The 27,527-nt window shown below is 42.0% G+C and overlaps 1 protein-coding gene across 1 annotated transcript in view; it reads right to left on the bottom strand.

Moving 5' to 3' along the window:
• Nucleotides 1-27,527, bottom strand: part of LOC134528186 (probable chitinase 2) — a 50,316-nt gene that overhangs the window by 10,652 nt on the left and 12,137 nt on the right. The window contains exons 2-5 of the mRNA XM_063361576.1: nt 11,049-11,261; nt 9,758-9,917; nt 6,495-6,591; nt 5,103-5,318 (exon numbers count right to left, since the gene is read on the bottom strand). Coding sequence (XP_063217646.1) covers nt 5,103-5,318; nt 6,495-6,591; nt 9,758-9,917; nt 11,049-11,261 — 686 coding nt within the window. The remainder of the gene's footprint in view (nt 1-5,102; nt 5,319-6,494; nt 6,592-9,757; nt 9,918-11,048; nt 11,262-27,527) is intronic.

The raw sequence follows: 27,527 nt of genomic DNA, 5'->3' as shown, positions 1-27,527 counted from the left end.
TACTCGAAGTTGTCACGGCCAATCACGCGTGCCGCCACACAGTTGTGGCTGGCGGCGGTGTCAACAAGCGCGTGGACTGCGCGCCCGTTGACAACCACCGGAATGCGCAACAGGTCGGCCTCCGCCGCTCCCACGTGACCCAGGAGAGGCCCCGCCGCCGTAGGTCTGTTGTTGTTAGGTGAGGCGGGGGAGGTGGGCTGTCTTAGCGCGCCGCCCCCTGCCGTCCGTTTCCCGACGGCTGCTGCGCCGCGAAGTCAGGCCGGAACTTGTTCCTCACCGGGCAGTTCTCGTGCCAATGGAACGTGCCTGGTGGACACGTGTGGCACTGAGGTGGTGGGCTGCCGCCGGTAGTCCGTCTCCGCCATGTCAGCTGCGCGTGGCCGCTCGGTCCGGGTTCGTCGCGCCTAGCTTGGTCTCGGGTGGGCGCCGTGTAGGGCACCAGCGCCTTGGTGTCGGCGGGCGTCGTGTCTTCCTGCTTGGTGCTCAGGGTGGCGTGGATCCTGGTCGGTCTGACAGCTCGTAGGTCCTGCTCTAAGACGCGCGCCTGTTGGACGAACTCCTCTGCCGGACGCCGCGTCATCGGGCGTAAATACGGGCGAAATTCCGGGCGCATCAGCTCAACTACCCGCTCCAGCACTCCGGTAGGTTCTTCTCCGGGAAACAGCCGCTTGTACAGACGTATTTTTTTCATGATAAACGCCTCCGCCGCCTCCGTCGCGCCTTGCTCGAGACAATACAGCTCCGTCCGCACTCTCATCTCTGTCTTCACGTCCGCGAATCTGGCCTCGAACAATCTCGCGAACTCGGTCCACGGCATGTCATACTCCTGGACGATCTGCCACCACGTCTTGGCGTCGCCTTTGAGCGCGGTGCTCACCCTGTTCGCCCACTCACACTCCGGCACTCCGTAGCGATTCAGGCGTTCCCGACACGCGTGTACAAATCTCCGCGGATCGTCGCTGGTTCTGCCCGCAAATTCCGGTAGCTCCACGTGTCCTATGAGAGGTACCCTGCTCCGTGGTGTGTCGGCGGCGTCTCTCACCGGGCTGCGGCCTGACGGGCCCGCTATTCTCACGTGGTGGCACCACTGGCACGTGTACCACCCGTCTTGAAAGGAGATTATTTCGGACTTCGCGAAACACGCCGTGTGCTTGAACGCGCGACAGTTCCGGCACCAGCCTCCCTCCCGCGTCTTGCCCTCACACTCCGCATCCGTGCACTTCCCGTGTCCCGCCTCAAACTGATCCGCCCGTTCTGCCTGCTCGTGGTTCGGCTGCGCTTCATACTGTCCTACGCACACGCACGTGTCCGTCCACGAAGAAATCGCCGTCCCGCTCACCTGGCGCGGTCGCGCGCACATAACACAATATAAGCTATTCTTTTGAAACAACTCACTTGCCTTAATCGCGCCCGGATTTTTGTCAAGTCCGTGGTTGTCCGACATGGTCGTGTGGTGGTGAGGCCGGTCGATTGCCCCTCTTCCCTTCGCTACGCGACGCGACGCGGATGGCGGTACACACACACACTGACCTGGCCCGGCTGCTGTTGTCGCGAGGAATGCGGCCACCTGGCTGCTCGCAGCGAATTCCTGGAAGCGCGCGCCCGGCTGGTCACGTGGCCGGCGCGCCAGAGTCCCGCTATGCGCTCCGCGCGAACAATAGTTCCAGCGCGAACTTTAGTTCCGCGTGCTCCGCGTAACAACCGCCTATCTCACACGCTCGTACAGGTCTGGTTTTCGCGGAAGATGTAACTCGCCCCACGCTCTTGGGCGCCAATTGAGGGCTGATCGCGCATTACCGGTGATTTTAAGATGTTAAATATGGGCGCCACCACGTGGAAGGGCACGTGGACCCGGCGGAGTCTCACTCTCAGGGCGTTACGTAGCCCAAGTGGGGACGAGTTACCAGCCCTTTCTATCCTACCTTTCCAGACCTGGCCCGCTCTAGGCGTCGGGCACGCCACACTCCTAGGCTAAGTCACTCACCACGTGGTTAAATAAAATACTCAGTTTATATTTTATTCCCAGATTTAATTTCACTAACACGTTATCTCCACGTCCGTTACACGTTACACGGTAGAAAAAGCCTGAGGCACGAATCGACTTAGGTGAAGACATGGTCCACACACGTGGCCATGCTACAAAATTTACTTATTACACGATTGCTGAAAACTCGACTGAGACAATTAATTAATTAAACAGCCCGCTGGCCGAGAGCTGCCCCGAGGATGACGAGCGAAAGAGATTCAGAAATACTTAACGAGACAGAATTACTTGGTCAGTGCAGAACAAAGGTTGAAGTCCCCGGGGTGCTGGCGCGTCTGCTCTCGGTCAGTGATGAAGATCGACTGGGCTGAGCTCATCGCTCGCAGGTGGCAACATGGCGCCCTTCGCGCCAACACAATTACCGTTACTGTATTCTACGACTCCGTGCCCCGGCGAAAGTTGAGTAAATTACAGATAAACATTAAAAATATATAAAAATTACTGACAATGGAAAGTTTGTTACTATTTACTTATTTAATGATAATTCATATAAAAACATTCCTACCCTCGTCCAAGTCCGTGCCTGTTCGGGTCCGCCCGGGCAACGTCTGTGGTTATTTCAAGTAACATATTTAAATTAAAGAAACCACAAGTAAATTGCACAACACTGGGGAAAAGATGAATAAAAACAAAAAAGGGTTTACAAATAATATTAACATAGCAATTTTAGGGATCGCCGCACTGCTTCTAAGCGCCCTCTTGTGGTAGTTCGTGGCGCGCAATTCAAACACACGACTACGTACATGGCGGTACAAATGCCGGGGAAGGGGAGAGGAATGTTGAGGAAACGGAGACTGACTAGGCTCATGGGGCGTAGCCCCGGCTGACGTCAACGTAATGATATTAAAGTTTTTTGATAACTGTTCTAGTAAACAGCAGTAACAATGAGAAAGAACTATTCAGACATTACAAATTCATATATATTTAAAGGCTATTTATTAGGAGAAGTTCTCATTTAATGATGAATGAGATGTAAATTAATTTGTCTCTTTAATGGATTTCAGGAAGAGACATATTAACTGAATAATTAACTGTTAAAATATTAACAAAATCTATCACACTAAAAAAAATATAATACAAATCATTTTGAAGTCTGCACCAGAACTTCAACAGCTAGGTATTTTTTTTTAAATATGTATAGAGGTGTTGATAAGATTACTGTTGGTTCTACCCAACACATCTTGCTCAGCTGAAAGATGTTTCAGTGCTCTGTGCTTATCACCGATATGTTTTAAAATGTCTTTGGCCCTATTTTAAAGTAATCACCCATCATTATTTAGATTAACAAAAAAAAATATGTCTAAATAATAAGTTACTGAAATTTTGTTATTCATTTGGTACCTACATGCTATAAATCACTTTTTCTTAAAATTTTCAAATCAACCATGATGCAAACAAGACTTAAAATTTAGATGTACTTTATGCCCATCAACATGAATTGGACAGTATTGATTGAAATGTCATAGCATCCAGTTTATAAACAGGCGTGAGAGAAGATGCATGTGTTTGGTAAACAGTAACTCTCTATGACCATTTGAGTAGGACATTATTACAAAAACTTGTTACGTAATTCGAAGCTACAAACTAACATGTATTAGTGATAGAACACAGGAGTGGTAAAATAAGGTGGATATCAGAACTTTGGTGTGGACCATTATGCAAACATGTTATAATTTTTGAAAACATTTTGTGAAAACATTTTTAAGTGTGTATGGATAGTGTTCTATTTAAAACTTCCTGATAGAATTATATGATAAAATAAATTTTGTATTAATATTAATTTGTAAAATTATTCACTTAAACAAATTTTATGTTAAAAACAATATTATATTTATTTTCATCAACGGTACGTTCAATGTGTAGGAACAAAAAACTGCTTAACAAGCACCAATTTGCACTTTTCCCTGGTGGACAACCCGCTTTATTGGAGAGATCAATGTCACAGGTAAAAATTTGCAAAAGGTAGTATTTTGTACAAGTGGACAAGAAAATTGACTGCCCCCTCCCCCACCACCAAACTATGAAAATATATATTTGCTGATAGAATAAACTCTGGAATACATACTTTGACTTTTTTTATTTACTTTTCCATGCAAGCCAGGCAATCGATATTGGATATACTAGATAGATATATTATGTCTAAAGATCTCGTGAACATCAAGGCCATCAGAGAGAATGAATGATGATGTAGTGAGTAGGTTAAAGAAACATCAGTACGTATGGCAAGTTTCTCTTCAGCAAAAATCTGGCTCTTACTGGGAACCGAACCCGATCACCTTAGTGAGAAGCGAGTGATCTGACCACTCATAATCACACTGGTCTTGTCAGACAATGAGAAAATGTTTGCTAAAATTTGTACGCTTCACTGAGAGGTTATTAATCTGGCATTCTATGATTCGACACCTTCTATAATATGGTACCAATCAAGCCTCTTGCATTTTAAATTTTTTCAAGGTGGATACCGACTTTCGACTTTGGCTGCCAGGTCACATTACTGCGCTGCTGGGTATTTAAGTTTCCTCAGAGTTTATTGTTACTGTCGCATTCATTTCGGTACAGTGTTTTCTGTTTCCTAATGGGTTACATTTCACATTTCATGGGTGCATTTCAATTAATGATCTTTTTTTAATAAAACCAATGCTCATCTGCATTTTTTTTCTATAGAGCAGCTTTTTACTGTATATTGATTTTTTCCTTTGTATTCCCATTAAAATTACATTGGTAATTTGGCAAAATTGCTAATCGGTAGAGACCGGGAAAATTCGCGAATTCATTTCGCGATAGGCTAAAATACAAATCGTTATACCTCAGTGCTGCCTCTGCCATTGGTTCACAACTCACCTGGATGACTCTGGGCCAATGAGAAACACCCAACCAAAGCTTTATCGAATCACAGGCTGCTACGCTGTGCTACAGCGGCCAATGAGTGGGTGGCATTTGACCGAGTGTACGTAGAACTATGGAGTTCATCCTGGAGGTCATTGAACCCGCGAATTTTTCCGGTCCCTACTAATCGGGCATGGCCGCATTGAAGATCAAATGGGAACTGAATACCCACCACGTTGAGCTTGTCCCCGGGGAAGAGCGGGCGGAGCGGGGCGTTGGCCCCGGTGCGCTTGTCCCAGGTGCCGTGGTAGTCGTAGCACATGGCGTGCAGGAAGTCCAGGTGCTGGCTGAGCTGCGGCACGTCGTATCCCCCGTCGATGGTGTCCTCCGCGGCCCCCAGCGCGGCTGTCAGCAGCCACCCGTGCCTGTCGAACTCCTGCCGCAGCTCCTGTGCAGCCACACACGGTCCGGACTGTGCAGCCGCGAGCTCTCGGCAGAGGGAAGCTCTTCCGGCGACTCCCCCAGAGGTGGATCCAGAGAGACATGGTCCAACCCCCTCCCTCCTCAAAATGATAAAAGATGCAATGGATAAAAGACTTCTGGAGTAAATTTTGTGCTATTTGTTACATAAGAAATACTTATTAAAGCTAGATGAATAGCTATAAATAACTTATTCTGGACCTAACATCTAGACTTAGTTATTAGTATGAAGGTATTAAGACTCATCCCCCCGATTTTATTGAGTGGGAGGTATTAGGACGTCCGGTGCCCCTCCTACAAGTCAGTCCTAGTGACCACCCCTGATCTTCCTTAGAAGTGAAACTTTTTATAAAGCTGGTAGGGTAGATCGAGGCAACTATATCATTAGAGCATAACTTGGAGAGCAACGATAATGACAGGGGCACTCAATAGCTCAGGAGATGGGTGATAAAATGTATGTTTGCATTATAGCACAACTGCTTACATGTTCACTTGCACTCTTCTACACTTACATACTTGTGCATTTGCACACTTTCATACTTGCTCACTCGTAAATGTACTCATGCGCATATGTGCTCATTCAAATACTTGCTCACTTGTATACTTGCTCACTTGCAAACTGTGAAGTTTAACTTCTAATGTGTGTGGTAGAGATTTTCCTATTTTATTTATTTGTATTTTTTTTGTTGTTACATTTTATTGACGAGGTCATTAAAGACCGACAATTGCAATACAGATCTGGGACCCAGGGGAAGGAATTAATCATTGCTTACAGTAGGGATATTCAATTTATTCATCAGAGATTATTAAATGCTGGATCTAACTTTAAGATAAACACCAGCATTAATCACGAACAGCGCCCAAAGTCACCTGGACAACAATGCAAAACAATTTTATCTTTTGTTATTGCAGAAATATCCAAATAATGAAAAGAAAAGTTAAATAATTTGCAGGCAGCTTGTGGCTCATACACTGCCAAATGATAAAAAAGCCACCTTAGCAAACTCGGCCATGAATGTGACAGAAGCATTAATGGCTCCACCAGTCATGATAGTTCCAAGGGTGCGGTGGGCTCCAAACCATTTGGTTGCCGACTCGGTGTTCACAAACCACGCACTCTGACTCTTCAGACAGCCTGCCCTACCTTCACCAGCTGGACAAAGTTCTGCTTGTCGCTCGGAGATCCGCCTCTCTTGCCGGGGAACTCCCAGTCCAGGTCCAGGCCGTCGAACCCGTGCTCTCTGCAAGAGCACACGCGGTGGAAACAACACGTGAGAGTGTCACACGTCAGCGGGCCAGTGAACACACTGCCGCTGCTAGCCCCAGAGGCCTGCATTAACATGCAGATGGACGCAACCCTCGACGGGAGCTTCACATGAGCCATATGAGTCCTAGGTTGCTGGAGTCAGAAGTGTACGCAGAATTTCGTTTTTTGGAAAGGGGGAAGGGGAGATATAGCCGCTATTCCCGCTAATGCTTTCAAATTCTTTCCTTTCGTCGGTGGGCATAATAGCCTTTTTTTAGGATTTCAGGGGAGGCGAGGAGATACATCCCTCCCATCTCTCCCTTTGCGTACACCCCTGAAGGGTGAAGAGGGAACTAATGTGCCCACGCCGAAAATCTATTCCCACTAAACTATAGTGAAAGGTATTTAATCCACCCCATTCCTGACCAAGGCCAAGTCGGATCAACGTTTTTGCCGGATTTTATTGAAGGTCAACATAGTTCTAACGTGGATACCAAAGAAAAATTTATATACAGTAGTTGCAATGATATTTAAAACAGTTTTTATATGATGCTCTATAGAAAGAAAAAAAGAGGTGAGAGGTAGCGATCTTCAAAAACAAATAATATTTATGTATATTTACCCGTGAAATATAAAATGAAATAGACCAAAAACAGGAAATGCTATAATGAAATGACAACTGTCAGTATCAATAAACTGTGAGCAAACTAAAAGCACTGGCAGCCAAGGCCAACAGCCAGAACCAGCTTAGAAAAATCTGAACATGAACAGCTTGATTGGAGTCCGGTTTACAGAATATTGCAAACCAAAGAATGCAGAATTAAATATATTTTGTTGTAATGTGACATTATAGTTTAGGCCAGCAAATTTAAAACTTATTACACACAACATCATAAGTGAATTTCAAGAAATTCCTGAGACGTGGAAAATCAAAATAAAAAGTTTGGCCAAGAAAACATAGAATTTTAAGCCCAGGTTCAAACAGTACAAAATTACTGTTTATGCCGGTTAAAAAATTGTTCATGGTATTTGTTTTAACCTATTGAAATCAATGTCTTTTTACTTTCTCTTTTCCTGCTATAGGTAGTAATGGAAACAAAACAGTCTAAGGAAGTGCCTAAAAGTAGCACACACTCTTCTCCTACCGAATCCCAGTAGGATTTGCTGTTTCACGGTTAGCAAAAACATTATTCCTGTGAAAACATACATTAAATAGTTATTTAATAGCCACATTATATCTTTATAGAAACCCAGGATGGGTGGGTTAGATGCAACTGCCATCTCTCTATACACCAACAGTATTACGGGGATTCTGTTAAATTGTGTTGTAAGCTGTTAAGTTACATGTTGGTGATTTTTTAATATTTGAGATATATTATTTTGAATGTCTTGTTTTATTAAATCATGTATTTTAGTTTACTATTCTAAAATTTTAAGGGCTATTATATCTTTAAAAAATTAAATTAAATTCATAAAAATATAAGTAGAAGTATGTTTATACATAATGGTGTAAACAAAGTACACATATAAATCCTTGCAATAGTCAATAAAAAACTCCATGTACACAACCTATGTATCTATCAGTCATATAATATTATTTATTCACATTTGCATTTCATAAACTACTGATGATTAATATCACACTTTTTGAAGAATGTATAAGTATTGTCGCGGTTGACACTCCCGGTGTCACACCACCACAAGTTAGACACCCGTCTGGGAACAGCCTTCAACACTCCAATCTTGTTTATCTTTTTTAAATTATTATTTTGCACGCTGCTCCGATAAACGAGTGCCCCAAAATTCATAAATAAATTATTCAAAAAGTTTTTAGAAAAGGAAGAGAACAGATTTATAGTATTTAAAATGAAAAGAACGTAATTACTTGAAATGTCAAAAACTTTAATGAGACCATTTGCGCATGAGCATGGTAAGGAATTTAATTTACGACCAAATATCAAAAAAATTACAATTATATCTAAAACCATTTGCCCTATAAAGTTACAGAGGCTTTTAATATAGCCACGTTTTAATATATACCAATAAATAATAAATACTGCAATAAACGCATAAATAAATTCAGACATTGATACAAAAACCGTTCTAAAAATATATATATATGTATAAATAATAAATTACAATACTATTCAAATAAAAGTTAGTGAAAATTAATGTCTCTCTAAAACATCTTGATTACACCCGGGTGATTTTATTTTACGACGCTTCATGGCAAGCTTGATGGAAGGTTCGGTCAAAATGAGTACGAGGACGCAACATACACTCAACGTGGGAATTAGGGTCTTTTGGCAAAAGTTATTTTTAAATTGTTCACTGTTATGGTGGGCAAAGTTTATATCAACGCCCCGGGGTTACAGGGGCAAAAGTTCGGAGCCAGAATCACTTACTTGGATTGAACGTTGCACGTCGCATCCCACCCCGGACCTCCTGGCCCGGAGTTTAGCCGGCTGTACTTTAGCACACATGCTAAATGCTTCATTAACGAAAAATGTAGCGTGGACTCTTCATCCTCTTGGCAGCACCCGCCACAATCTAAGTATTTCCCGAAGTTCAATATACGTCAGCTGATTTATGTTAAAAAATATTCACGAGTTCCCGCCGGCTCAATACCGCGAGCCATCACCCGCGCTCGTCACGCCCGAAGCGCATACACGTCCACCACGGCGATCAGCTGACGACTCACTCATACAGCTCATTCCGTCCCTCTTGACGTATTTCCCCCACCACCTTATTGCCTTGGAACAGTCCATTTGAATGTTCACAGGGGGGGAAGCGTCGTACACCGTATTATGATTCAAAGTCCAAAACGATATAATTAAATATCAAGAAACTAAACCATTTAAAAAAACCTAATATAAAAACATATTTAAAAATAAGATTAACAAAACTTATAAAAGACCAATACTTATAAAAAAAAAGGAAAAGGGCAAATACTAAAACTAAAATTACGTCACAGCCATAATTCAAAATTAATTAAAATAAATATAAAATCAAGTGGCCATAACACCTATGGCCACAGTATGAAGTTATTATTTTTAGTATGTTAATGACCGAGGATATTACCACTGATAGTCTACATGTGATACATTGATTAATAAAGAGTCCTTGAGGAAAACTGCTATGTAAATGGTTTTTGCACCTACTGTATGAACTTGACAGTGCTGGCGATGAAAACCTGCCGCCTGCCTGGTTCAGCCGCTAGTATCGAGTAGTTGGCCGAGCCTTCGTTCCAGCCGCCGATTGCAATGGTCACCTTCAGGTGGGGGAACCGACTGCGCAAGTTGGTCATCTTCTTGTACGAACCTGCAATATTCACCAAAATTACTTAAAAATAATTACAGTACCTACTGTATATGGTTCAAATTGTAGTTTTACAGAATTTTCAAATAATATTTATGGGATGATATTCAATGTTCACAAATGTGAGCACAAACTAAAAAACCACTTAAGTTTGATTGGGAAAAAAACACTCTTATGTTAAACTTGTTTCTTCAAAATTACCATATGTTTTTACCACTGATATTAAATCAAAAATACAGATATATATATACACACATATAAAAACTATTTTATCATGAACTTATCCAAAACAAGCAGCTGATATTAATTTAGAGGACAGCATTTAATGATTTTTATCCAGATAATGATGTATACTACATCAAATAGGAGTTTTCCTGACATTATGACACATGCTATAGTAAAATAGGTGGAAGTACAATCTGATCCACCTTAACTATCATATATTTGTTCAATCACATTCGCCACCCCTTTTCCTTAGATATTTCTCTAAATATTGTTGGATTGGATCAACGACTGAAAGTGTTGTATAGTTATTAAAATGTATCATCCTTTACAAATGGAATTCACTCTTCAGAAAAATCGTAAGCACAAAATTTCTGAATTTTTCATATATGATCCCACATTTATAAGAATGAGTTTTAATGACTTTTTTACTTATTTATTTTGCAAATAGGCCAACTGAATTCTTATGAATGAGTTTCCTCAAAACGGGAATTTTTGAGTCATTTTGAGTAATTTTTTAAGGAATTTTGAGCAATTTTGAGTCCAAAATGGCCGCCGTGACGTCAGAGCAATCGGCAGGTTCCACGGCTCCAGCTCCTCCCGCCTGTTCACGGAGGAACCAAAACATACTACTTTCCTGTATGATGAATGGTTCTGTGCTTAATTTTTTTTTACATCATGTTGCCTATACTGTAGTTAACACTTTAAATTTTCTCTCATTAATATTTGTATCGACTTATTAAAGTGTCTAGCATATATATATATATATATATATATATATATATATATATATATATATATATATATGCTAGACACCCTAATCATTTTGTCGAAGTAGATCCTCTCAAAAAGCGTATAACGGCAACCTGGACGGGACAGACGCCCCCAAAGACTGGATGCCAGTCCACGAACCTTTCCCGTAGTTCTCCTCCAGGTCGTGGTAGGGGTCGAGGCTCCGGATGCTGTTGCTGGTGATGTTGAGGCCGGCGAACGCGTACACCAGGTGGGTGCAGAGCGCCGGGTCGAGGTCGTCCAGGGCGAAGGCCCCCCTGCCGGGTCGGTAGCCGGCCCACGCGGCCACGTAGCACACCACGGCGCGGTCGTGGGGCGGTCTGGCCGCTGCAACTGCAAACCACCCGCGTCGTTAGGAACTTGCACGGGCAGAACACGTCAATTTCTGGAACTCAATAACTAGGGCCATGCAGATTCACGCGAGAAGATTTCGAGACCAGCTGAAAGTTAAAAACACTATGTAGCATCGTCTGTGTCTCGTGATTGGGTGAGTTCCTTCCAGGTACACGTCGATTGGCAACAACCACCAATCACAGTGATTCAGTGCGGAAGCAAACGCGTCTTGAGTGGCTCGCCCAAACAAGGCAACGACTTCTCTCGCAGACAGGCCGCCAATCACAAGGAAGAAACCTCTGGTGCGGGTACAACCTTGTTGCAGTCTAATAGGTGTGCAGATCTTTTCGCGAAAAATGCCTGCCCCTATCAATAACCCACCACCCGATTCCCCCCCTTCCAGGGGAGTTGATTTCCGTAAAAACCAGTTCTTAGGTCGGCATTCCAAAACACAAAAAATAAGGGTTCCACGTCTTCAATATGCTACACCTGTACCCCAACAATATTCCTAACAGATTTTAGTGTCCTATCTGTTGCCGTTCTGTTGGCAAAATTAAGAGCATGCGCACAGCTAAATTTTTACGTCGATTTCGTCCAGACGGCTGAATCGCATATATGCGTCATTATTTCGTGTATGGTCATTTTTAAGATCTTCGGGGGATGTACCAAGCGTTTTGGTGTGCCAAATGAAACTTTATGATAGCGAAATTTTTCTGGACTACATTTTGCACACTTTTATGGTCATTAATTATCGATATCGATATTGGACTATGCGAGCGCACTCTGTAAAGTAATCAACTTAACTAAATGTGATATAAGATTGAAAACGTCTTTGAAATAAACTGCACACATCGCCAACTTCGTATTTATGTTAATTAAATAAGTATTCAATAATATCCTTACAAATAATGGTTTTCAACTTTAAAATACATCGTTTTATACAGAAAAATAAGTTTATGGTAACATCTTACACTGGAAAATTTTTTAATAAAAATAACATAAATCTTATTATTGGACCTTCGAAACACGGGCAAGGTCACTGTCTAGGTGAGATTCTGATAAAACCAATCCTTAAAGCAGAATTTAATATTTCTTCGTAAAAATTCGCCACTGCATTGATAACTCATCGTTTATCCGATCTCTATGAAATTTTGCATGCTTGACCATTGAAACCTTGGAGGAATTAATTAGTCTATGGAGTTGTTTGTTCTGAAATTGAAGTCAACTGGTTAGCACTTGGGCAGCAAAACAAATCGTAGCTGTATAAAGGCTAATATGCTATAAAATTTGTTTAATAGTTTGAAAAGAACTCAAAAGGAAGAATCGTAAAGATGCCATCATGTAATGATGAATATTGCTGAACAAACATAACTTAATATCAAACCTCTGCAATAAATTAGGGTTAAATTTGATCATAGCCAAAAATTGTTTTGCTGTGCAGAAGGAATAAAAAGGGGGGGGGGGGGGGGGGAATTAGAGGTCGTTCTCATTTTGACTTCATGTATTAGCATGGCAAATACTGTGTACACCAAATCCTTTATTTCTTACCTCCATGTTAAAAACACGAGGAATGCACTGCCACAGAATAAACAATGATTATTCTGTGGCACTGCTTAGGCGAGATTTCGATATAACCAACACGTGACGTCATCCCGCAATCACAAGGTCGGGTAGAGAGCAGCTGCGGCCAAAAGCAAAAAAAGAAAAAGGTGTCGTGGCCTTCGCCAAAGCTTGCTATCTGCTTGCATGGCGCGCTGCTATGGAGATTTGCCTCGCAGCATTACCTCACAGCGGCCGCAACGGATTTCAGGGCTGTTCCTGTGAAGCGTCTGACGCAGGCGTCTTGACGCGTCACGCAGTGCGTCAGATGCAGCACGGCTGACGCATAGCTAGCGCTTCCTAAATAGCGTCAGTCTGTCTGCAGTCACCGCTGGGCCGTAGCCAGGATTCTGTGAAGGAGGGGGTCCGGTATGACCATTGTATTATTTTTTATGAGTAAGTTTTCTCTATAAGGGAATTTAAAAAAAAAAAAATGGGCTGTCACACTAAAAACTTAGGGAATAGTAATCTTTCAGAACTCCGTTTACAGAAAACTGTACATTTTATATTTTTTTATATATTTTTTAAATGCTTTGTTCTTAAGTCAAGTGTATGATGATGTTAAAACAAGTCATACAGTGGCGTAGCCAGGATTTGTGTATGGGGGTGTTAAGAAGCATGGCCCCCCCCCCCCGTATTAAAGCGGGGGGTCCGGGGGTCCTCCCCCGGGAAAATTTGGATTTTAAGGTGTAAAATAGTGCCATTTTAGCAGTTTTCGGTACTTAAATTTAAATATAGTAATGGTAAAAATGTTATTCATTTTAATACGAAATTTGTTTGAGTGATGAATAAGAAATTAATTAAAGATTTGGTGCTAAGGGGGGGGGGGGGGGTTTGAACCCCTAACCCCCCCCCCCCTGGCTACGCCCCTGAAGTCATATATATGTAAATATATATATAAACGTTATTAAATACATGAAACACACGTGTCATGTTTGTTTGAAAGACATGGTTACAGTAACACGTGTGCAAACCGGCAATAGATATAGACTACTTGAACAAAACAATCATCCCTGCCGTTTCTGCGTGTGAAGAATTTTTAGGTAATTATATGGAGGAAATACGTCATTGTTAGAGCCACGAAATTTTCGCGCATTCATTTAGTCGCAAGCTAGAATGCAAACCTCCACACTGTCGCACTGTGTTCATGATTGGACCGCAGTTATTTGTACACGCCCCTCTACGACCGTGAGCCAACGATGTCCAGCTAGGAGAGAAGTAAGCGAATCAGGTAGTGCCAAATAACAAGGATAAAAATGTTCTCGTTAAGAAATCAACCAATGGGAAAGTAAACATGGGTCGAGCACACCTATAAGTTTGAATTCTATCATGAGGCCATAGGAATCCGCGAAATTTCCGGGACTCTAGTCATTGTAACCCACTAAGGATTAAAAGAATCCTTTCCGAATAATCTCTAACCTTATATAGCTAAGTTGTTGTAATTTTCTTATTCAGTCTTCGCTTTTTTTTTAAATCGTGGAAAGGAGGGTTCCGGACCCACGGACTTCCACCCCCCCCCCCCCCCCAACCGCCCCGCACCATAAACCGACTACGTGCCTGAGCCACGGGACTGAAAGGATGAATGAGCACGATTTGTTGCTTTATTATACGCTAGAAGCTGAACATAAATCCTATTGCAACTTTGTCCCCCTGTGGCTACCGGCGCACGCAGTATGGTATGGATAAAAAGAGTAAAATTGCGCGGATTAATTTACCGATGTGCTAACTTTACAATAATTATTCCTTAGCGCTGCTTTTACCATTGGCTCACAGCTAACGTGGAACACTCTGGGCCAATGAGGAACACTCGACCAAAGATGTATCCAATCACAAGGCTACTACGTTGGAACGTTTTGCATGACGGCAGCCAATGAGTGGGTGACATTTGTTCAAGTATACGTAGAACTGTTCAGTCCATCCTGGAGGTCATTGAACTAGCGAGTTTTTCCGTCTCCATGTATAATACATTCCAGTTAAATAGGAGTCCGAAATTTAGAACGAAAAAAAAGGGCCTATTTGAACGCATTTATGACGTCTTGAAAAGTCATAATCTAAACTACAAATTTTTTTCCCCTGATTTTTTAAAGAATGCTTAACCTAAGTTTAAAAAAATTACCTACTAACAGTACAGAAGCACGACAAAAAACTTCAAAGGTCAGTTGGTGTCTGGAGTATAATTATTTTTGTTTAGTTCTAGGAGATTTTAGGTAAAGACTGGAAAAATTCGTGGATTCAGTTCGCGATCCGTTATAATTCAAATAGTTATACCTCAGTGCTGCATCTACTTTTGGCTCACAACTCACCTGGATGACTCTGGGCCAATGAGAAACACTCAAACAAAGGTGTATCGAATCACAGGCTGCTACGTTGGGACGTCTCACAAGACAGCAGCCAATGAGTGGGTGACATCTGCCCGAGTATACGTTTAACTGTGCAGTCCATCCTGGAGCCTATTTATAGGGGATTCGCCCCTCTCGCCGGCCAATAGGACCGCCACTTTGCACACGTCTCATTTGATCTCGGCAGGTGCATGTCTGCTGTCAGCACACCAATCACAGTAATTAAGTGCGGAAGCAAACGCGTCCTGATTGGCCCGGCCATAAAAGGCAATGGATTCTCTTGCAGACGGCCGCCAATCACAAGGTGACAATCGCTAGCACGGGCATACCTTATTGCAGTCTCATGAGTAGGGACCGGAAAAATTCGCAGGTTCAATGACTTCTAGGATGAACTCCATAGTTGTACGTACACTCGGTCAAATGCCACCCACTCATTGGCTGCTGTCTTGTGAGACGTCCCATCGTAGCAGCCTGTGATTCTATAAAGCTTTGGTCAGGTGTTTCTCATTGGCCCAGAGTCATCCAGGTGAGTTGTGAGCCAACAGCAGAGGCGGCACTGAGGTATAACGATTTGTATTTTAGCCTATCGCGTAGTGAATTCGCGAATTTTTCCGGTCTCTACTCATGAGCAATGAGATTATTTCGCAAAAAAAAAAAAATACCTTCCTCCTACGGATGGTTCTTTTTCGACCGTCTCATCGGCATGACGCGGGAACGACTCCATAGCGTCTCTCGCGAGCCCTTTTCATTCTTATTTCTTGTTCGTCTAGTTATCTGTGCAAAATATGGACCCTTATGAAAAAAGGAATAATTAAAATGTCATTGGCTGTTGGTGGGCATGTAAAAAATATAAATAAATTTAAAGCGACAGTTAAAATTTCACAATTTCGTAATATAAAAAATTGCAAAGATTTTATCACTTCATAGGCCTATATTGAGAAGTTTTTCACAGGAATTTTATCCTTAGTATTTATAAAACTAACTTGAGTATAATTTCCCGGCAATATCATCCTAATAAATTAAGAAACAAAAAATAGCGAAATAAACGAAAAAAAATTAATTTCCACGTTGATTTGAAAACATTTTAAGAAGTTTATTTTTCAGATTTTCCAGGGAAGAATTCCTTTCCTCGTCGGGGACTATTCCCTAACCCTCTTTCCTTCCCCCCCCCCCCCCCCCAAACAGGCGTCACCAGTAAGGCCCCTCTCCAAAATATTAGGACCCTGAAGACTGAAAAGGTAAATAGCCCAGGGCCCGGCTAGGTCTATGGTCGCCAACTGGCCATGACTCGTGTTGTAATTTATGAGCAGGTACCCGAGTTAGTTTCGAATGCAGGAAGGCACAGCCATAAAATGCATCGCGATGCAACATTACCTTGCACTATAGGAAGGATCAAAGTATAATCTTACATCCACAGTTTTACTGTAAATAGTAATTCAATACATTCCAATGCCGTAAAAAGTCCAAATAATAAGGTGTGCCTAATACGGCCCACCTTCAATATATATTTTCTTTTAATTCATGGTTTCGAATACCTCCTTAATACACCACTTAGCCCAAAGAACCCTTGAAATGTTCATCTTAAGGCCCTCCACACCCGGTCAGTCCAGGTTCTCAGTACGGACCGATCAGTCTTGTGATTGCTGTTGCTGTCGGTTGCAACGTTTCATCGTAGAATATGGACGAAACTTTGCATGCTGCCGTTGCAGATATTCTTTCCTGATAAATTATTCTCGGGTCAGTTTTATAAATGCTCAAGATCAAATTTTCAGCATAATCACATCATTACATGTGGCAAAAACATATTTGCATTATTATTATTTTTTCAAACGAAATCTTCAATCGAAATAGGTGTTGACCAGCACATTAAGTTACAAGATAATAAAAAATTAAACTATCCTTTTCCCATTAATGTCCATATTTTTTATGCGAAAACTGGGAAAACTTAATAAATAAAAAAAAATTAAAAGTACCGGCGTGAGGTCCTAGGCAATTGCCCGGCTTGCCTTGCCCTGCAGCCGTCTGTGTAGACCACTTGCTCTACTTTGTTAGAACTGTCGAACAGTGGGACAAGTTGTATGACACAGACTATAATTGCGATCCGTGGCGGACACTAGCTATGTAACCCACCCACCAAAACAAAAAAAAGGTTTGGAAAAAAAATTGCAACATATAAGTGAAAACAGTATTGTTATTTTGGGTGATGCAAGGTGATATGTTACACTACCTGAAATTATTTCAACTTCGTGAGAAGCAACATCGCCTACGGCTACTTCTAGTGGCCCATGCATCAGTGAGTTAGTGTCAATAGTAATGCAAGTTTTTTTTAAATACGGGTATACATTTTTATATTATTTCCAAATCCCCCCCCCCCCTTTTTCATAAAAAAAATTAATCTATCCGCCACTGCTCGCGAGCCAAAGCACGAGAAGTGTGGATGACTAGTTGGGCCGTATTGATAGACGGACCATATCTGGTACAGTTTAGTTTTTCTTTGGTTTCTCGACGAGGAGTCTTGGCGGAAGGATCTATCCGAGCCACGGAGAGAAGATCCACCGCCCGTTCAGCGGCTGCGCTGCCACCCAGCAACGGCGAGGCAGCACGACTCCTTCAGAACGACTTTCACCAGACCGCAGACTGCATTTACTTCTGCGTGGCACCTTGCAGCTCGCGTCTCTCTCTCTCTCTCTCTCTCTCTCTCTCTCTCTCTCTCTCTCTCTCTCTCTCTCTCTCTCTCTCTCTCTCTCTGCCTGTCTGTCCTCGCATCACACAGCCGCCGGCAACCGCCCAGTCAGGGGTGTAACAGAGTTAGTGAGGCGGGATGCTAAGCGCGACGCTCGCTGGTGCTTCTAGCGCGGTATCGCCTCTGAACGCATACGGCGCGCAGAGCTTCAGGGAAAACAACGCGATTTCTAAACTACTCAAGATATCCGAATGAGGTCTGCTTACGAAAAGCATTTAAGAGTTCGCTGAGGGCCGAAAAGTACTTTTGATTTCGGAATAAGTTTTTAAACAGTATTTTGAGAAGACTTAAAATGGCTAAAACGCATGTTTTAAGAGTACCTAATGTTAAGGCCTAAAACAACCGGTACAGATTCTTGAAAGTACTTAAGGGACTTACATTACACCTTTATCTTCATTTCTCCGCAATGTAATGTTACGGTCACCGCTCAAATTTCACAGTTATCCTGTGACGACGAGAAGACTGCGCGCCAGTTCAGAGTCTTGCGCTTAGAGGCGACACAGCGCTAGAAACACCAGCGAGCGTCGCACTTATCATCCCGCCTCACTAACACAGATACACCCCTGACGAGGCGAGCCCCTTTACTGACACGCATTCTCCTCGTCGTGCATATGACAACCACGAAATTTGAGCGGTGACCGTAACATTATATGGCGGAGAAATAAAGATATAAAGGTGCAATGCAAGTCCCTCGAGTGCTTTCAAGAATACGTATCGGTTGTTTTATGTCTGAAAGTTACTCTGTATACACGCAATTTTAGCCATTTTTTACTCTTATAAAAATTCAGTTTAAAAACTTAATCCGGAAACAAAACTACTTATCGGCCCTCAGCGAATTCTCAAATGCTTTTTCGTGAACAGGCCCCAGTCGGATATCTGGAGTAGTTATCAAATCGCGTTGTTTTTTCCTGAAGCTCTGCGCACCGTCTTCATCCGACATCCATCCGTCAGGATGTTTTCCCAAATGAGTGCTGCCGATATTATATGTTTTTCTCTCTCTCAGAGATTTGTATCGTTATTGTTTTCTTTTTATGTAATTTTTCTGTTTGTATTGTATTAGCATATCCTCAGAAAAATTCATATAAGAGTCGTTATTGAATTGACTGGACGTGAATTTTAACAACCGCAACACATTTGAACAAACAAATAAAAACTTCACATGCCTGTTTTATTGTGACAATTGACTACCGCACGAAAAACAATAGATAAATTCCATCCGTCTGACAGTCAAAAGTTAGAGCCACCCGACTGGCTGCATGTCACCTGATCTGAAGAACTCGAAATTTTGTTTTGAATGAAATACCACTTATTAAGTTCTGGCGCTTGATTGGGTTTGCAAAACAATTAGATTCTGCTGAATAAATGCGCAGAATAAAATAACAAAGGGCAAGATTTAGGAGCGCTCAATTGGCTGAGCAAAGGGAAGTATGTTCCGTTCCAGGTCATTATTTTAAATTTAAGTTCCACATGGTTAAACTTGCTGACTCTTTGAGTGGTTGAACTTTCACAAATTGTGTGTGTGTGTGTGTGTGTGGCGTTCTTTTTGCGTAATTCGCTGGCAAAGTTGCATTTTTAACGTTTTTGTGTAGTATGGATAAGGAGAATGAAATAGCGTATAAAACTGGAACTTTTTAGATTTAAAGCCAATTTTACTGGCTGGTAAGTGATACTGTTTAATTACTTTCATAAAACAATTATTTAATTTTACGACTTTTAAAATAATCAGAATTGTTATGATTATAAAAGGCTAAATAATATTAAATATTTTTTTCTGAAATAATTTTAAACCATACCACACAGTAGCCATCAGAATTGCCTTTAAACACAAAAACATTATGTTATTTATTCCATTTGAATCTCCTCAAGAATGAAAACGGGATATAAGAAAAACCCCGGCCTTAAACTATATATATATATATAGTTTATGGCACATATTTTAAAAACATTCACTGCAAGAAATTCAGTAATCTCTCCGCATCTGGAAGAACAAAAAAGAATCTATTACAAAACCCTGCGTCTACACTGCGAACGATTTACGCATGAAGAAACACAGAGTAACAAATTCAATGTTTCTAAATGCCCACAAGTAGCAAATAAAACACTGTAATTTAATGAAAAAATTATCGCACCGACAGACTACACAAGTTGGGTGAGAAAGTAATAGTTGTATCGTACCGGGATATTCGATGATGTAATTTCATTCCACACTAAGCATCCGTGGTTTCAAGGCTGTGTTGCGGCCCAGGTTTACGAGGAAAAATGATTCCACGATGGTTTTCCCATTGACTTCCGCATCATAAAGGTGATCGAACAAACACTTAATCACATTCAATTAGGGGATTCCTCGCGCCTGGAAAAAAAAATGTGTGCATCAAATGAGACAAATTGTTCTTAATTATCTATGTATGGGTAAACTTATATAAATAATTTCCGTTTGGGTGAGGTTTGGGGGGAGGGGAGGGTTAGACACCAGATAGTTATTCTTGATACGCCAATGCTGTTCTTTCACGCATAGGTACCTCAGATCTTTAAAAATCAACCGTTCAGAAAACACTCCCATGAACTGGGACTGAAAAAACGAAACACGTTTCAATTGATGAATTGGCAGCATAAGAAAGTTATCAGAAACGTAGTTCCCCGTATCAATGTCTCAAAAAAATTTAAAAATTTACTAAGCGTTGGTCACTGGAATAGGTTTCGTCTAGTTTACACCTCGCTCAGTACATGCATACCAGTTACTAGACCCCCATGCTAATGTAATTTAGGGGAGATCTATTCATAACCCAGAGTCGGACGCCAGAAAAATTCGCGTTTGTGCATCGTCGGATATGTTTTTGGTTGTAAAAAAAAGTATGTTAAGTGCATTAAGTAACTAAAATTGTCGCAAAAATGAATATTTTTTTTTCAGGAGGGTAAGTTTTATGTACGTGGGCACTGTAACTAAAATAGCAGGCTGGTTAAGTTAGGTCAGCGACATTTAAAACACACTAAATCGTGAAAATACAAGGGGGAAAAAAAATCTAGCCCAAAGGTCATTTATTTTTTAATGGTTATTTTTATTCCAACCGGTGAACTACGGAAATGTTCGGGAACTCGTGGTGAGTCAGTGAATCGTCTACTTCCCGTTATTCAAACCGGTCGCGGGATGAATCTAAAATTAAGCGTACATATATCTTAAACGTAACTCCTGAAACTATGAACCTGACCGAATGGTCTGATTATGTCGCAGAACACTGTTCACGGAGTTGGGGAACTTGTTGGTTTTCAGACGTTAAAAGAAGGGATGTTGATAATTGAAGGAAAACTTATCTCTTTTACAAGCACTGTATCTCACTACCATCATACTTAAATGCCCATTTTTCACCTGTCCACACGAGCATTAATAACTTTATTGATAAAAGACGAGCGCAGAACGTGCAACTGCTTTCAAACAAGACCTTATTCCTGCCAGAATATTTGATGTTTTAATCTTTACGCCAAATATTTTGTGACTTTTGCCTTTGAGCGCCTGGAAGAAGCAGTATCATATACATGAGTATGTGAGTGTGTCACAGAACTCTATGTACCTAAAAGTTTTACAAAATATTAACACCAGGCTAGCTCCATAAAAAAATGTAAAAAATTATAAATAAAGCTTGAGTTCTAGGTTAAAATTCTTTAAAACCATTTATGTATTTCGCTTGATAGAATATAATTAATTTGGAGTATATTTGATTTTTTTTTAATTTTAAAGTTTTAATTTTTTCTGCTGTATAGTAAAAAATATCCCATTCAAGTAAGTATGAACTTGTAGGAGGGAATAAATAAGTATTGGCCTATTTTTGTCAGAATTTTTTAGCAATAGTTTAAACCCGTAAATATATTTTAATCAAAATAATGAGAAATACTTTTGAAAAAAAATTCATTTGCGCTTTTAGTAGTGTACTAGAATCGCGTGGGATGTACACCAACATTTCAAGGCACCCGGTACCAGAATTTCATGCTCGTCATATGGCAACCCTGGCGGGGGCTTCGGAGCCTTGCAAACGGCCGCCCTCGCCCTGAGCAAGCTCCTGAAAGCACTTCCGCTTCGCACAGGCGAGCGCGCATGCGTGGAACAACCACAGCGTCCCCGTATCCCGCCGGGAAGCCTACGATGTACATTCTGTATTGCACAGACCCGAACAAGCCCGAATATCTACCTTCGGCCAACGTCGGCATTAAAATGATTTGACAGTATTTTTAATGTAGCTATACTGACCTAACATAACCAACCATCCACAATTTTGTAAAGTAATAAACAAAAAAAAACTGACGAAGTTGGCCGAAGGTAGATATTCGGGCTTGTTCGGGTCTGTGCAATACAGAATGTACATCATAGGCTCTTCGTATCCCCGCCTGGTCAGGGGTGTGTCTGTGTCAGTGAGGCGGGATGCCGTGTGCTTCTGGCGCGGTGTCGACTCTGAGCTGGCACGCAGTCTTAAAGTCGTGCACAGGACAACAATGAGGCTATCAGAGGCAACCACAACCTCATATGGCGGAGAAATGAAGATAAAGACGTAATGCAAGTCCCTCGAGTGCTTTCAAGAATCTGTACCGAACGTTTCTGTGCCTTAAAAAAAAAAAATGGTTGTCTGTAAAGTCGGTTTACGGACGATAGTTTAACGTGACGTCATAACAAATATTGATGAAATGATTGCATAGTTTTATGATAATATTGAATCATATTTATTGTATTATCACTATTTTGTATGGATACAAAGGAGTGAAATTAAATCTGCAATTTAATTGATAAATTTACTTTTATTTGCACTCATTAATTCAAATTTGTTTGTTACTTTAACGAAGCGATTATTTTAAATATAAACTTTCATACATGTTTGCTATTTAACGTCTTCCAATCTGTGTTATTCTGTTAAGGATAGGACGATGAAAGGAAAAGTAGGAAACGAATGGAAGTGTTTCAAGTTTAATGTGCCTCGAAAAAGTCAAATCGATGGTTGTTCCAATCGAGTGGAAGAGAGATAGATGCGGCGCAAGCGTACAATGAGCGTAACGGGACACAGCGTAACGGAACAATGTGCGTAACGGGACACTTTTTCGTGCGTGCAGCCGGCGTTCATCGATTTATTAGACGTTTTCACGTCAAAAATAAAAATAAAAAACCCGCTCAGTGTAATCACGCCCGACTCGCCAGCTCCAGCGAGTAAACTTGAAGACTGGTCAACCTTAATCTCTGCACGCTTGCCGTTGATGTTTCTTCGAATGGTCGAATGGTGATTCTTCAAGTGGGGAAAATACGAATAATAACTAAAGTAACTTGTTGGTTGCTTAGGTCAACTGTATTTAATAATAATTATTGCGTATTATTGGCGTGTTAAATACGAATTATTAATGTAGCCAACCTAACAAAACATTTATCTTCAGTCGTTATTCGGCCTTTTTTCCCCCCCAGATGCCTCTACTTTGCACATAATCCACTAGATGACTTCGCCAACGTATTAAACAGCATCAGGGAGAGATTTTAATAAACAGTCTTGAAATTTTATGTGCGTTTTAAAACTAATTTCCGAAGCAGTTCTGGAACATGGAAATAACAGTTCCATTTTTTTTTTCTCCAAAATCAAAGTTAAAATATATATTCCACTCATTACATTACGCAAAACAGGAAGCGTTGTACGTAGTCATTAAAGGGCGATTACGCGGCTTTTCCGTTTGCTCTAACCTGTAATCGCCCCTTTACAGTACTCACTGATTTACCAGTAAGAAGGGGCATATTTTAATTGACGGAATCTGAGTTGTTTTTTTCTCTCGAAGTATAACATCTTAGCTCTCGGTATACGGGATTTGATAGGAGTAATTCTGTGAGTGGAACGGAAGTTGCATAAACGGAAATATGTAACCACCGTGCTGCCTTCTGTTCACAAAGCCAAAGGTAAACTTTATAGTATTAACCTTTTTAAAGAATTTTTAACAAGATGGGCAGTATCTTAATAAAATTACTTGTTGAACATCAGGTTCAAAGCCGGGGTTTAATATTTTTTTTCAAGTCCTTTTTTCCAAAGCAAAGCCGTTTCATTATAAATATAAGTTTAAAATTTCGCTCTGCAAATGGAATGATTAGATAGTCAACGTAGCTGCCCCGGCAGCGAATTCTAGTGTCGGTTGCGGAAACTACGTGTGATTCGCGTCCAGAAATGTAGTTGAAAACACAATTTGCGTATACATTTATAACACTCGGGATAATTTTAAAGGACTCTACATTAATTTTCGTGTCCTAGATCCGTATAACAAGTGTATTTGCAACACGGGAACACACGGATTTGCTCGTTACCGAGGTTAGATGTCACACATCTCTGGCAGTACTGAAAGACCCGCTAACATTTGTTTTTATGCGGATACAATTGCCAGAAAATGTCTACAAACATCCAACATTAAAAAAAAAAAAAAAAGTGTCACAAACCTGGGGAAATCATACTTGCCTACTTCCGTAGCGTAGTTGATAGTTAGTAGGGGCGCCATAATCACTGCGATGGGTCGTGGGTTCGAGTCCCGGGCAAGACACTGTTGCAGGGACGGATCTAGAGGGAGGAAGGGATGGGTGGGCAGCCTGCCCTGGGTCACCGGGTTTGACAAGAGGGGGAGGCGGGGGGGAGGAGAGAAGCAGCAATATGGGCCGACAACATTTTTGTGTACTACAACATGTATGTGAATTAAAAGGCGAACAGCCAAAATAATTATTCAATATCTACCAATATTTTTATTTTACTCATTATCAATTCAGTTTCTAGTGCGCTTGTGCCGCATGCTTGCGTAAAGGCCGTGAAATAAAAAAAAGTACACTTAAGCATCGGTAAGTACACGGGGTTTATTAAAATTTTACATAAAATGTACTTAAGGATGCAAAACAAAAATAATGCAAGGTACGGTTATTGCTGTTGGGGGAAGGATGAGAGGAGGGGTTGGCGCCCCGGGCGAAGGAAAGCATAGATGTGCGTGACGTTTTTACTAATAAAGTTAAATACAGTTAAGTTTGTAAGCTGCCTTCTGAGTAGCATAACGGCATAAAGCCCTATCAAGTTAAAAAATAACTGCTCAGTGACAGTTTGGACTGAACTGAAGCCCTCCCTTCAACACGATAAGTCTTGTGGTTGCTGTTGATGTTCGATGTATCGTTTCATCACAGAATAAGGAAGGAGCTTTGGATGTTGCAATTGCAGTTGCACTTTTAATTATAAAAGGGGAGGGGTAGAAATAGCAAAGCGACCCAAGAATATAACAGAGATGTCTGGCACGACATTCACCTGATGAACTTGTTATCTGGACTGACGGTTCGGACTGGCGAGACGCCGTCCCCCACACAAGGCGGTTCGGACAGAGTGCTCTCGTCGAGACCACAGTCGGAGGCTGATGGAAAGCCGCCATAGTTCGTCAGTCCACCAGTTCCGACTGCTCAGTCCACCGTCCTCGCTTACACACGGGGCAGTTCTGACCGTTCAGTTCAGTGGGATGAAGAGCGGAACTATGACGTGTCGGAGCTGTAGTCGGCTCTAGTATCTGAGTGATGCTCTCAGCAAGATCCAAAAAGGGCGTGTGATGCGAATATACAGCCTCTCCCGCTTACGGCAACCCATAGCCTTCTCGTGGCGCCAGTGTTTAAACAAATATGGGAAATGCCGGGGGTGCCCACTCCTCAGACTTCCTCGGTATGTCCGAACGGGAATTCTGGTGGACTAGTAAGCTGTGGGTAGGTGACTACGCCTTGCTCCTGCAGAAAATCCACTGGGGGGTTTTGGACCCCCAAACCCTAGGTGGTGTCTCAAAGCATCCGATTCAACGTGAAGAAACTAAGATACATATTGAATAGCGAAGGGTGGTAGCGCGGCGGGGGTTCGCTCCCGGTCCGGGCACCTGGGCCCTGGCAAGGCTGTAACCTTTGGGCGGTGGATTGTCTAAGGGACAGTAATTAAGGCAATCTTTGGTTTGGTGTTACCTTACCTACCCGGGCTCTGGCACAGCTGTAACCTTCGGGCGGGAGATATGCTGATATTGGAGATCCCAAAGACATCCATGTCCGGATTCGGGGGTGCTCTGCCGCCGTGAGGCTGCCTGGGAAAGCACTATACCTGAAGATGAAGGGTGCCACGGGACTGATCCTTTACTGTGATAGTTCCCTGCTGAGATTTCCTCTAATGGCTCAGGATCAGGATTGGAGTAGGAAAACATGGTGGTAGTGGTCCTCCTATGCTTGGAGAACATTCCGAGGGGTCCCCGCCCTGCTGACGAGTGGAAGTGTTGAGCTACTCAAGCTCGGGTACTAGCCTGCTGAGCTAGTAGAGGTTGGATAGGCCTCAGCTGGATCACGAGCAACTGGGTGACCGAGGGGTCCCAGGGAAGTGAGAGGCATGGTTCCACAGAGGGGGCTAGCTCTGTAGGAGGTCTGGGGGTTTACGGCGGAGCTGGGGGTGGGTCGGTGGGGCCGAAGTTGGGATGGGTCTCCTCGACCTCTCGACCTAGCCGTGCGCTCACCAGTAACATGCCGCGATTGGAAATGGCGAATCTATTTCCCGGTTCTCGGAACCCATGTTAGGCACTGGTAACAGTGTCTGGCATGTAAAAGACCCATCCTTCTCCTAACCAGGATCATGCCCTAACGGGATCAATCGCCTGGGGGAGTATCGATGTTTTTAGAGGTGTGAACCTATGTACATGTTCAGTTCCGACTGATCGTGTGCGGGGAAGTTCAGTCGTGCTACTGCGACCCCGGCGTGACCCCGCGCCGGTGAGTCGGCGGCCTCCAGTCCCGGCCCCTGCGGCTGCCACTGGAGCGAGTCCACGCTGACGTCACGTTTCCGGCCAGGACCGCAATTCCCGCTACCCGCTCCACGGATGGTCTCCTCCACACTGATATTCCTTTTTACGTTTATTCAGTTTAGATTTCGGTGTTTAAAAACTGCCTCTCCCCCCCCCCCCCCCCCAATTAGTTCACCTGCTGTTTTTATCTTAAGTTATACTTCTTTTTTGTGCGTTAAGGAAAAAAAAATGATGAGAGTGAATTTTTACGATGCCACGAAACCATGCAACGAAATTTTCACTCAATGAAAAAAAAAAAAAAAAAAAAAAAAGGCCACACACACACACACACAATTATATATTGAATACTCGTCCATATCATTAAAACAATTTTGTTATGAATATTAGTGATATAAATTGTTTTTATTAACTTTTTCAAATTGTATTTATATAAGAGAGGTTATGTTTCCGTGTGTATAATTTATTTACATTATAGATTATTACAGTATTATTTAATTAATGAATAAGAATAAACATTCAAAGCGAAGAAGACTTGAAAAAAAAAAACTAAACCCCGACTTTGGATCAGATTTTCGACAAGGAATTTTATGAAAATAATGCCAATCTTGTTAAAATTCATTAAAAAGTTTATAGGCCTACTTTAAAGTTTCCCTTTGTCCTTGTGAAATTTGGTTCGCACCATCCGCCACAGATGGAAGCACCGTTGTTAAACATTTCCGTTCATTCGACTTCCGTTCCATTCACAAAAATTACTCCTAACAAATGCCGTGTAACTATAGCTAAGATGTTTAC

The sequence above is a fragment of the Bacillus rossius genome, chromosome 1 (genome assembly GCF_032445375.1).
Source record: "Bacillus rossius redtenbacheri isolate Brsri chromosome 1, Brsri_v3, whole genome shotgun sequence".
Taxonomy (NCBI): Eukaryota; Metazoa; Arthropoda; class Insecta; order Phasmatodea; family Bacillidae; genus Bacillus; species Bacillus rossius.
The sequence above is the reverse complement of the archived record's forward strand: the minus strand, read 5'-3'. Positions and strand labels throughout refer to the sequence as shown.